This window comes from Pristis pectinata, chromosome 2 (genome assembly GCF_009764475.1).
Source record: "Pristis pectinata isolate sPriPec2 chromosome 2, sPriPec2.1.pri, whole genome shotgun sequence".
Classification (NCBI taxonomy): Eukaryota; Metazoa; Chordata; class Chondrichthyes; order Rhinopristiformes; family Pristidae; genus Pristis; species Pristis pectinata.
Genome location: NC_067406.1, coordinates 115910090 through 115923211, shown reverse-complemented (window position 1 = coordinate 115923211; position 13122 = coordinate 115910090). Strand labels below are relative to the sequence as shown.

At 41.3% G+C, this 13122-nt stretch overlaps 1 protein-coding gene across 1 annotated transcript; it reads right to left on the bottom strand.

The window, feature by feature from the left end:
- Positions 1–7450: 7450 nt before the first annotated feature.
- On the bottom strand, positions 7451–12305 carry LOC127587240 (interleukin-8-like). The gene is made up of 3 exons (XM_052045511.1): positions 12147–12305; positions 8946–9078; positions 7451–8705 (listed from the first exon to the last, which is right to left on the bottom strand). Exons 1-3 carry the CDS (start codon positions 12208–12210, stop codon positions 8597–8599), a joined length of 306 nt encoding a protein of 101 aa, XP_051901471.1. The 5' UTR covers positions 12211–12305; the 3' UTR covers positions 7451–8596.
- Positions 12306–13122: the final 817 nt, after the last annotated feature.

The following is a 13122-nucleotide window of genomic DNA, read 5'->3' as shown; positions in this document are numbered from 1 at the left end:
AACCATGGATTTGCACCCCAAGATCTCTCTGTTCTTCAACACTATTAAGGGTCTTGCTCTTCAGAGTGTACTGCCTCCTGACATTAGTCCCACCAAGGTGCAATACCTCACATTTATCCGGGTTAAACTCCATCTGCCATTTCTCTGCCCACCTGCAGCTGACCTATATCATGCTGTATGTGTCGCCAGTCTTCTACATCATTCACAACTCCACTAATCTTGGTATCGTCTGCAAACTTACTAACCCACCCATCAACATACACATCCAGGTCATTTACGTACATCACAAACAGCAGAGGTCCCAGCACAGATCCCTGCGGAACACCACTACTCACAGGTGGTGTTTTGATGTACATGTGACTAATAAAGATATCTTGTCTTGTCCAGCCCAAATAAGTCCCTTCAACCACCACCCCCTGTCTTCTGTGAGCAAGCCAGTTCTGGATCCACACAGCCAATTCTCCACTGACCCCCATGCATTCGAATTTCCTTGATTAACTGATGATGTGGGACCTTGTCAAATGCCTTACTGAAGTCTATATAGATGACATCCACAGCTCTACCTTCATCAACCTCTCTCGTCACCTTGTCAAAAAATTCAGCCAGGTTAGTAAGACACAACTTGCCCTGCACAAAGCCATGCTGGCTTTCCCTAATCAAGTCATTGGATTCCAGATGCTCATATGTCCTATCTCGAAGAATTTTCTCCAACAATTTCCCTACAACTGACATGAGACTCACCGGTCTATAGTTTCCTGGATTTTCCCTTGTTCCTTTCTTAACTAGAGGAACAACATTAGCCACTCACCAGTCCTCCGGGACCTCACCTGTGGTCAAAGAGGATACAAAGATACTGGTCAAGGTTTCATCCCACATCCCGAAGATGTGGTGGTTGGTTAACTGGCTATTATAATTTTCACCTCGTGTCGATGGGTAGCAAGAGAATCGAGGGGGAATCAATGGACGTGAGAAGGAATAGGTTACAGGGAAATAAGTGGGAGAATACGACTGATGGGAATGAGAGAGGAATTATAGACTTCTCGGGCCAAATGGCCCCCTTCTCCATTGTGAGGTGTATGAAATATATATCTAATGTTTCTCTAAATTTGGAAATGGCACTCGTATAATGAAGTGATGTTTGATAATTTCTACTGTGTGCCCAGAAAATTCTTCTGTACAAAACTGAGGTCTAATATCCAACAACTTTTTCCAGAAACCCATTTGAGGCAAACAGACTCCACAAAACATCCAGTGTTTTTAATATGATTGTTCAATACTTAGAAACACTTCTACCCACTTTGAATAGCTAGCTATCACAATGGGCAGTTTTTGGTGTTCTAACTTTGTAGGTTCTAGTGTAGTCATTACAATAGTCAAGTAATTGTTTCATGGACATAACAGTATGGATATTGGCATTATGCTTAATGACTGGCATGTGGTATATGCACTCATTATTGCCTCCATGTTTTGATATGACCCAAACTACTGTAGCTGAGTGTCAGATATTTTATGAGACACAGCCCAAGGTGTTGATCATACAAATCCCTTCATGACTGATTTCCATATTTCTTGAGAATCACTACTCTGATTGCTGCTTGATACGTCATTTGTCAACAGACAACTCATGCTTGCAAACAAAATACAACCAGGTATCTTCATCTGAATCTGATGTGTGACCTGGTCAGGTATTAAATCTCTCACCCTAAACCTATGATCTCTAGTTCTTGAATCCCCAACCCTGGAAAAAAGACTGAGTGCATTCACCCTATCTACGCCCCTCATGATTTTATACACCTCTATAATATCACCCCTCATTCTCCGACATTCCAATGAATAAAGTCCCAACCTGCTCAACTTCTCTCCATAACTCAGTCCCTTGAGTCCCAGCAACATCCTTATAAATGTACTCTGTGCTGTTTTCAGTTTAATGGCATCTTTCCTATAGCAGGGTGACCAAAACTGAACACAATATTCCAAACACGGCCTCACCAATGTCTTGTTATACTAATAGTTCTCACCATTTCTCATATGACGACCTGACAGGAATTTTGGAAATTGCACATACATACTGAAATGAAGAAGTCATGAGGCTGCCATCAGAGCTCCCTGGTTCTTCAAAATCTGTACAATAATGGCGTATTGAAACACTTTTTAAATCACGTGTTTAGCAATTCATTGTCTGATTCTTTTCAATGATAAAGCTGCATTAAATTGTCTTTTGGATCGAGGTTGAAAGGCAGTGCAGGAGATGGTGCCAGCCATTAAACTGAAGCCACAAACAAGATGCTGGAGGAACTCAATGGGTCAGGCAGCATCCATGGAGGGAAATGGACAGTCGACATTTTGGGTCAAGACCCTTCATTTAGACTGAAAGATAGAGTGGAGATAGCCAGTCTACAAGGGTGAAGGGAAGGGGTGGAGCAAGAACTAGATAGTGATAGGTGGTTGTCTGTTGACAAATGATGTGTCAAGCAGCAATCAGAGTAGTGATTCTCAAGAAATATGGAAATCAGTCATGAAGGGATTTGCATGATCAACACCTTGGGCTGTGTCTCATAAAAAATCTGACACTCAGCTACAGAAGTTTGGGTCATATCAAAACATGGAGGCAATAATGAGTGCATATACCACATGCCAGTCATTAAGTATAATGCCAATATCCATACTGTTATGTCCATGAAACAATTACTTGACTATTGTAATGACTACACTAGAAGGTGACGAGAGGTGACAGGCAGATGGAGGAGGGAAGAGTGGGAATAGCGACAGAGGCTGGGAGGTGATAGGTGGAGGCAACAAAGGGCTGCAGATCATGGGATCTGATAGGAGAGGAAGGTGGAACAATTGTTCTTTCAGTCCAGATGAAGGGTCTCAACCTCAACTGTCCATCTCCCTCCACAGATGCTGCCTGACCTATTGAGTTCTTCCAGCTTCTTGTTTGTTGCTCCAGATTCCAGCATCTGCAGTCTCTTGTTCCTCTATTAAACTGAGTCCCCATGGCTTGAAGTAATCGTCTATGTGGAGTGGTCATGGTGAGTTCCCCTCCTCTGGCTGGCAAACTGCCCCTTGGATCCACCAACATGCCCAGTGACCTGTGGACATCAGCCAACACCCAAGTGGGTGGCTGCAGATTCTGCCGTGGTTTCCTGGGGGAGGCTCGGTGGGTTCTCGGCTCAGCTGCCACTGGAATTACTGGGCAGGAACAAGGGTGGAGGACGGTGATCTGTAGTCAGGGAGGAGCCTTGAAGAGTTCAAGCGGCAGCAGTCGAGGGTGACCTGCCTCTGGGGCAGAGATGGCGAAAGGCGGATGGTCAGAGAGTGGGTGGGGTGGGGGGGAGATCGGGGTTTGTGCAGAAGAAAGTGGGGGAGTAGAGAGGCAAAGTGAAGGGTAAAGGCAGGCAAGTGAGGGGGAATGGAGGTGGGTGAAACTTCAAGGGACAGTTAGAGGAGGGGTGAAAGATAGGGAGAATGGGAAGGGGGCAATGAATCGGGGGCGGAGATCAGATGGGAGGGGGAATGTCCAAGAAAATGAGTGTGGGCAAAATCATTTGTGTTTGTGTGGGTGCAATGTCAGAATGAATTGTCTGTGCTTACAGAGAGAGTGAGAGTGTGAGAGAGAGAGAGAGAGAGAGAGAGATATTGATTGATTGTGTGTCTGTGTGGTCAGAGTGCATTGTCTATATGGGCAGAGAGAAAGAGGAGAGTGAGGAAGTGTATATGTCTCTCGTCAGAGTGCATTCTCTGTACTTAGAAAGAGAAATGAGTGGGGCTGGTGTGTGTGTGTGTGTGTGTGTGTGTGTGTGTGTGTGTGTGTGTGTGTGTGTGTGTGTGTGTGTGTGTGTGTGTGTGTGTGTGTGTGTGTGTGTGTGTGTGTGTGTGTGCGCGCGCGTGTCCACTTACATGCATGGCTGCTGAGCCTGCTCCAATCATCCAGGACTTCCTTGCCATTGGACCAGCAATGGCCTTTATGCACCAGCTATCACACTGAAAGAATATATGCACAGGAATGGCCCTCCCCTGGAAACTGCCAAAATAGTGATGTATTGATAGCTTTTGGTGGTATAATAAATTAATGAGAGAATTTTCAAGATTACATTGACCTCTGAGCCTGTTCCATTCATAATGATTGCCCAGTCCCCCTCCAAAACTGGATCACTGGGAAATTTCTTCATGTTGTTTGTGGTGAGAAATATCCCTATTCACCCAATGTCTCTCAGTTGCATTGTTCCCCTAAGTCACCCAATAATTCCCATGGCACAGCTAACTTAGAATGTCAGTCCAACCAAGTTTAAAGCCTTTCACTGGCCTTTCCACCTAATCCAGGATCAAGCTCCACTCTGCTCTGCAGGCTTCAAAATAAACAAAGATTTTTTTTTTAATTTTAGCAAACAATGTGTACCAGCAAGGTCTTCTGCAGCTTTGATGTTTTATCCTCTTAACTGAGGAAAGATCAGCCAAAATGACTACGATCCAATGTAAAAAGCGATGGTTTTTCATGTGTGTGCCGAAGATTACTGGGGACAGAGCTGTACTTTGTTCCATTGGTTATAAGAGGGTGAGATGTAGGGAGGGAGTGTGTGGGGAGAATGAAACAGGATTTGTATAGAAATCGTAAAATGGGTGTTTGATGACCGGTGCAGACTCAGTGGGTCAGAAGGCTTGCTTCTGTGCTGTATGACTCATAAGTATTAAGCATTAAGTCAAAGGAAAATTCCTGTAATGCTGCCAAAAATATTCAAAAAGCCAAAGGCTGGGAACTTTCTGGATTTCAGCAAAAAAAAATCAAGAAATTGATAAGGAAATAGAAAACACAATATGTTGTCATGAGAAACATGAAAAGAAGCAGTAAATTCATTGAAATTCAATGAAACCAGGGCACCAATGCTCAATGCAAGAGGACATGGCTTTAAAGTAATGGGTGGGAAGTTCAAGGGAGATATCAGAGGAAGGTTTTTTACCCAGAGAGTGGTTGGGGTGTGGAATGTGCTGCCTGGGGCGGTGGTGGAGGCAGGTACATTGGTCAAATTCAAGAGATTACTAGATAGGCATATGGAGGAACTTAAAATAAAGGGATATGTGGGAGGAAGGGGTTAGGTAGTCTTAGGCGAGGTTTAATAGTCGGCACAACATTGTGGGCCGAAGAGCCTTTATTGTGCTGTACTGTTCTATGTTCTATGCTCTAAAAGCCTTTATCAGATCTGTAAAAAAGTAAAAAATTATCAAAAGTTAATGTGACTCCCTCATAGGCTGAGACAGGAGAAGCTATATTGAGGAATAAGGAAATGACAGAGAATTTACACATATATTTTATGTTTGTCATCATGAGAGAAGACAGTCAAAAAGTCCCGGAAGTAATGGATGACTACAGGTCCAGATGAATGAGGAGCTGCAAGAAATTAGCATTGACAACAAAATAGAGTTGGAAAAACAAATGGGACCTGTACCTGATAATATGCATCCTAAGGTTTTGAAACAGGTGATTATGAAAATAGTGGATGCACTGGTTATCACCTTCCAAAATGCCATAGATTCTAGAATGGTTCCCATAGATTGGAAGGTAGAAAATGTAACCCCACTATTTAAGAAAGGAGGGAGAGAGAAACTAGAGAACTACAGTCCAGTTAGCTTGAAATCAGTAGTGGGGAAATTGCTAGAAACTATTATTAACGAAGTAGGAAGTTAGTTACATAGGAAATAATAATAAGATTGGGCAGAATCAGAATGGATCTATGAAATCACATCTGACAAACCTGTTGGAGTTTTGCAAGGTTGTAACTGTCAGAATCAATAAAGACAAACCAATGGATGTGTTGCATATGGACTTTCAGAAGGTCTTTGATAAGGCACTTTATAAGTGGTTACTAAGCAAAATTTGAGTGCACAGGGTTTAGGTAATATTCTGGCATAAACTGAGATTGTCCAGTGGACAGAAAACAGAGCAAATAGGTTGAGAACTAGACTGTGCATGATGGTGTGGTATAGGGCTTGGTGCTGGGGATCCAGTTGTTCACAACTATATCAACCATTTCAATGAGGTAATCAAATAGAGTATTCAAGTTTGCTTCTGATACTAAGCAAGGAGGCCATGAGGGTTATGAACAGAATGCAGAGAGACTTCAGGAGGATATTGGGAGGGTAAGTGAGTGAGTGTTAGTGAGAAGCAGCCACAGGTCAGTTTAAGATATAGGAGCCATTAATCTAAATGAGAACCAGTCTTCATGAAGATGTAGTCTACAAGCATTGATCTGTTTTGAAATTAAAAGGAGAGCTGTGTAAATAAACAGTTCTGTCTGCAGAGCACTGGCTACTGGCCCTCAACAGGAGGCTGCTCCAGAGATTTGGTTTGTAGGCTAACATGACCATGAGACATTCTCGTATACACTGGCCAAACATAAGACAATGGTACTATGTTAATAGGCCTACATCAAACCAGGCATCAAACATCTAGAGACATAAGTGACTGCAGATGGTGGAAAGCTGGAGCAACACACAAAGGAGCTGGAGGAACTCAATGGGTCAGACAGCATCTGTGGAGGGAAATGGACAGTTGGTTTGAGACCCTTCATCTGGACTGAGATCAGATAGGACTTCATCAGATATCTAGAGCTAAGGTGCCCATTGAGACAGAGATCAAGGAAGATTCCAGACTGATTATTTTGTCACTAAGCACATCAACCATGGGAATGGTCATGTTTGTTCTGTCAGTCAATAATTAGGGTATTTGTGTACCCGGAGTGTCAGCCCTCACAATACTAATTTTGAGTGTCTGGGATTTCTGTCCTCAGAAGCTTTTAGACCATCTGTGTGAATTACTTTGTCCCAACAATGGTGTTTGATGTTCTGTTCAGTTAAGATGTTCTCCTACTGTAAAAATATAATTTGGTAGAACCATTTGTCTGCACCCAAAATATTGAAGTAAACTATGCAATTGTAACTATTGAAATTGTATTCAATCACCTGTGTTATCCTTGTCTTAAGTAGTATAAAATTTTGATGTACTTTGAGCTCAGAGAGATTTTACTGAGAGATTCTCCCCAGGGATTCTCCCACCAGGATTCCTTCAGAATGTCTCCTTAGGGTAAATAAAGATGTGTCACGTCTACAGCTTTGTTCTCTGTGTGGCTCATTCACAAGTCACAACAATAGGGATGTGGAAGATGGAATATCACGTGAAAAATAAGAGGTCATCAACTTTGTTAACGGTAGAAAACTGGAATTTTTTTTAAGTGATGAGAGATTGAAAGATGTAGGTATTCAAAGGGACTCTGTTTCTTGTGCTCAATCACTGTAAGTTAACATACAGACAGCAAACAATTACAGAATCGTAGAAAATCAGAGTCAGACAGCACAGAAATGGGCCTTTCAGCCCACTGGGTCTGTACCAACCATCAAACACCCATGTATACAAATACACTAATTAGGAAGGCAAGTGGTAAGTCTTTGTCTTTATTGCAAATGAATTTGAGTACAAAAGTAAAACTGCTATCATTTGTGGCCCTGGTGAGGGTCCTTCTGGAATGTTATGTGCAGGGATTGCCTACCTATCTAAGGGAGGATATCTTGTGGTGGAGAGATTGTAATGAATTGATTGATTGATTCCTGGAATGGAAGTTTTGTCCAATAAGGAGAAATTAAGCAATTATAAAGAATGAGATCTGAGCTCATTGAAACATACAAAATTCTTATGTACCCTGCCAGGTTAGGTACAGGTATATTGTTTCCTAGAACTGTCTAGAACCAAGGGTCAGTTAGAGAGTGAGAACATGCTACCTTTGTTGAACAATGGATTAGTCATATTTTTGATACAATTGTGGTAATATGTCATACCAGGCGTACCAGAAACTCAGCCTTGTGTTCCATATCACTCTTCTCGACCCTCAGTGAAATGATGTCTAGAATACAATCGTTGGATCCAAAAGCAGTTTATTTAAATATTTCATGTTCACAATTTTTCAATGCTGCATCATTGCGTGATTATTAGCAGAATTGTGAACACTGCGATAGGAGCAATGAGAACTTAGGTGTGCATTTAATGAAGGAACAGAACACTAAGCAACACAAACATTTCTCTTCGGATGAGATAGAAATTTTCTGTCATTTGAAACTAGATTTCTATCACCATAAACAGTCATATAAATAATTTTGTTGTCACTGGATGAGTTAACACCATAAACCTGAATGAGGAAGTTTGAATTTCCCTGAGGAATCTCCTGCTTGTGCACTGAAATCTCAGTGGAAGAAATGATATGCTGCAAAATCTATAAATATCATCCTGGTTTTATCACTGTATATTCCAGAGTTTGGTATGGTCTGACTGATTGTGAGCACCAGAAGAAGGATAAAAGTATCTGACAGTTGCCAGATTAAACCCAAAGACTCAGTTGGTCCTCATTTAACCTGAATTTCTTATTATGTAATAGCAACAGACATTATCTATTTATAGCTAATTTTAGTAGGCTGTACTTGTTGATGAACAATTTATATTGGAGGTACAATTATGTTTCTAGAATTATAATCACTTGGCAACAAAGAAAGCAGTTGTAGCAATAAAGAACATTTCACAACCATAGGATAACTTTACAGCAAATGAAACCCTTTATGATATAGCCTTTACTGTTGAATTTGCCAGTAAATCATCAAGGAGTTTCTTCACCCAAGGAGCTGTCACCTGCACACAGATTTGATGATCTGACGTACTTAGCACTCTGAAAGAAAAGGAAAGATTTTACATCTTTTTGGTTACTTGAAGTTTTATGTATAACTTGCCATGGCATTCTATTTAAGAAGTATGGAATTAATTTTCTATAGTGATTCTCTTGATTGTCCTTTCTACCCTTGTAGAAGGCTTATGGATACAAATACATTTACACAATTTTTCCAGATGATCAGAAAAACCACAGTGGAAGTATAAGTACAAAAAGTTTAAGAATGTCAACAATTCTTACATGATTTCTGTATGTTTGCATCTTTTACAACTGGGAAAAATTTGTATCAGTTTTATTAGTTTGCTGGGTATCTTTCTCCTTTCAGTGTGGACGCAGCGACAACGTATATTCTCATCTTCATCTAGAGGAGCATCTGTAAAATTAATTAGTTGTTGTAAAAAATTGTTCCCTCGATGGTGGTTTATGCAATATTTGAGTATATGTTCTGTGTTGTCGGAATGAATTAGAATTCAGTTCTGTCTCTGCAACAATACATGCAACTTGGAAGCAGAATCCTTATTATTGGGATCAAAAATGCTTTCCTCTTTTAATCCTTAAATTCCGACTGATTCCTTGCAGACTTTTGCTGCAGTCACTGCTATAACGATAATGCCAATATAAACCTATTGGCAAGTAAGGTTAAGGAAAACCCTAAGGTGTTCTACACATACTGTATGTGAGGAACAAGAGGATGACTAGGGTGAGAGTAGAACCACTCAGGGATAAGGGGGGGGGGGGGGATAAATGTGTCTGGAGGCGAAGGAGGTAGGGGTGGTCCTAAATGAATAGTTTGCTTTAGTGTTCACCACGGAGAGGAACTTAGATGAATGTGAGGTTAGCGCAGAACAGGCAAATGTGTTGGAGCACGTCAAGGTTAAGAAAGAAGCACTGCTGGAGCTACTAACAAGCATTAGGATAGATAAGTCCCTGGGGTCAGACAGGATATACCTCAGGTACTATGGGAAATGGGGGAAGACATTGCTGGATTGTTAACAATGATCTTTGAGTCCTCCCTGGCCACAGGAGTGGTACCGGAGGATTAGAGGATGGCAAACGTTCCATTGTTTAAGAAAGGTAAACGGGATAATCCCAGGAATTATAGACCAGTGAGTTTTACGTCAGTGGTGGGCAGACTATTGGATTCATAAGGACAAGCTTTATGAACATTTGGAGAAGCACAGTCTTGTTAGGGATAGTCAATATGGCTTTGGGAAAGGCCTCACGAGTTTTTTGAGGAAGTGACTAGACAAATTGCCTCACGAGTTTTTTGAGGAAGTGACTAGACAAATTGATGAAGGTAGTGCAATGGATGTGGTATATATACATTTTAGCAAGATGTTTGACAAGGTTCCCCATGGTAGGCTCATTCAAAAAGTTATGAGGCATGGGATCCATGGAAAATTGGCTGTCTGGATTCGAAACTGGCTTGCCCACAGAAGGCAGAGCGTGGTTGTAGAAGGGGAGTATTTGACCTGGAGGTTAGTGACTAATGGTGTTCCTCAGGGATCTGTTCTGGGACCCCTGCTCTTTGTGATTTTTATAAATGATTTGGATAGGGAAGTGGAAGGATGGGTTGGTAAGTTTGCAGATGACACGAAGGTTGGTGGTGTAGTTGATAGTGAAGAAGGTTGTCGTGGGTTGCAATGGGATTTAGACAGGATGCAGAACTGGGCAGAGAAGTGGCAGATGGAGTTCAATCCAGAGAAGTGTAAAGTGACACTTTGGAAGAATGAACTTGAAGGCAGAGTACATGGTAGTGTCAGGATTCTTAGCAGTGTGGAGGAACAGAGAGATCTTGGGGTCCAGGTACATAGATCCCTCAAAGTTATCGCACAAGTGGATAGGGCGGTTAAGAGCTGTATGGTGTGCTGGCCTTCATTAGCCAGGGGATTGAGTTCAAGAGCCGAGAGGTAATGTTGCAGCTCTATAAGACTCTGGTTCAACCACACTTGGAATATTGTGTTAAGTTCTAGTCAGCACATCATAGAAAGGATGTGGAGGCTTTGGAGAGGGTGCAGAGGAGATTTATGAGGATGCTACCTGAGTTGGAGAGCACATCTAATGAGGAGAGGTTGAGCGAATTAGGGCTTTTCTTTTTGGAGCGACGAAGGATGAGAAGAGACTTGATAGAGATATATGAGTTTATGAGAGGCATAGACAGAATGGACAGTCAGCATCTTTTCCCCATGATGGCATTGGCCAATACTAGAGGTCATCCATTTAAGATGCGTGGAGGAAAGTTCAGGGGAGATGTCAGAGGTAGGTTTTTCACACAGAGAGTGGTGGGTGCCTGAAATACACTGCTGGGGATGGTGCTGGGGGTTGATACGACAGAGGCATTTAAGAGACTGTAAGATAGGCAGATGGACGAAAGAAAAATAGAAGGTTATGGGAGGTGAAGTAGAGAGGGAGGTAGATTGAATGGGGATAAAGTTTATAAGGGTCGGCACAACATCGTGGGTCAAAGGGCCCGTACTGTGCTGTACTGTTCTATGTTCTATTCTATCAGATAAAAAAGAGACACTTTGGAAAGCCTTGAGAACATACCAGGCACTATAAGGTGGCAAGTTCTTTCTTCTTTCAATTTAACTATACCTTTTGATGCCTCTGGATATCCAGAAGTGTTTTATAACCACTTGGACTGTAGGAGTTACACAGCTGATATGTGTACAGTGTGCTCCAAAAATCTGTAATGATTGAAATGACAAGATTATCTGCTCATTTGATCTTGCTGGAGCATAAATGTTGGCCAGGACAGTGGGAGAACTCTTTTTTAAATAGTGACATGCAACCTTTTACATCTGCCTGAGAACACATTGCTTAATGCTTCATCTTGAAAGACTTGCTTTAGAATGGAATCCTAAAAACAACCTTCTAACACAGAGCTGAGGATGCCACTGTCAGGTCAAAGCTGACACAATGACACAATGTCACATATTACTGTTATGGCACAAAATACAAGGATTATTTTGCCGAGGGTCTATTCATAGAATAAAATCTATGGCACAAAATGAAGCCATTCAGCCCATTCAGCTTGTACTGGCTTCCTGCAGAGGAATCCATTCTGTCTCTTTTGCCCTACTCTAGCCCTTTAAATTATCTTCCCTCGTGCCTATCCACTTGGCTGTCTAATATTCTGATTGGCTCTTCTTTCACCAGCCTCACAGGTATTCAGTTCCATGCCAGTATCAATTCCCTGCATAAAAAGATCCTCGCATCTCAAATATCTCTTGCCTTCATTTTAAATCTCTGTTCCTGGATCTTGAAACATCTGCTAATGTGCAGCACTCCTCAGTACTGTACTAAAACATTAGGCTAAATTACATCCTTGTGTTCAGGGAATTGAAATTGCTAACTGCCGAATCAGAAAGAAATGTTCTGTACCTTGGGTAGACACTTAAGCTGAACAGTAAATTACAAGTTGCAAGATGCTTTCCTTACCCTTAGAGAAAACTGCACAATGTCCAAGCAAGAGCAGAATGGTGACAGTAGTACAATAGTTCATTCTTGGATTCCAGTCCTCCCTTACAACAAATCTCTCTGATTCAGTCTGGCTCTTCAATTGTATCTCCTGCTGGTTTAAGAGCAGTATTTATAACACTTGGCTAAGTTGGACTTGGGTAAAATAAAGATATTGCAATCACAACAAGAAGTATTATTGGAGCAGAAAAAAAGCAACAAAAGGATATTAGGAAAATAAAACAAAAGATAAAATGATTTTGAAATTTGCAGATGATATCAAAGTTAGGATATTGTTAACTCTTTATAGAAGAGGAACTTCTGCTTCTCATGTCTGCCCATCAAAATCATGGCTTCCTCCAATGGCATGAACAATAGTATAAATTGACTCATTGGCAGTCAGAAAGGCACTTTCTGAAAGGCTAGGACGTGGTAGTCCCTGTTGTTGATAAAGGATAAAATGGAGATTGACTACGGAGTGGCAAATGGATTCTGATATCAGTAACAGTTCTTTTCATTACCTTGATGTAGTTATGTATGGCATGCAAAACAAAACCTTTTCACTGTATCTCTGTACTTGTGACAATAATAAACCAATATCAAGAGTTGAAGCTTGACAAAGAAAATGAATAGCAGGAAGTACATTCTGAATGGGAGTAGGCTCAGGACAGCAGACTTTGGGATTGGAGGTCTACATGGCTTTAATGGCATCACAGTTTGTTCATTAGACATATAAATTTAAGCAGAACTCTTGGTATATCAAAAGGTGTGGAGTCTGAAATGAAAATCGCAATTACTATCAATATAAGACATTAATTAGACTATATTTAAAATATTTTGCCCAGTTTTACCCTTTACACATTAGGAAATATTTTGGATTGGAACGTGCTGGGAAACGCCAGCAGTCTGTGGCACCAAGTTTGAGATCCTCATGCAAGTGTGGGGGAGAAACATAAAT

What these genes read in the sequence shown, in the direction of transcription:
- LOC127587240 (XM_052045511.1), bottom strand. Translation starts at nt 12,210, where the DNA reads ATGAACTATTGTACTACTGTCACCATTCTGCTCTTGCTTGGACATTGT. An exon ending in TTGTGCAGTTTTCTCTAAGG is followed by an intron (nt 9,079 to 12,146) that starts GTAAGGAAAGCA and finishes TTAATTTTACAG; the next exon opens with ATGCTCCTCTAGATGAAGAT. An exon ending in TGCAAACATACAGAAATCAT is followed by an intron (nt 8,706 to 8,945) that starts GTAAGAATTGTT and finishes CTTTTCTTTCAG; the next exon opens with AGTGCTAAGTACGTCAGATC.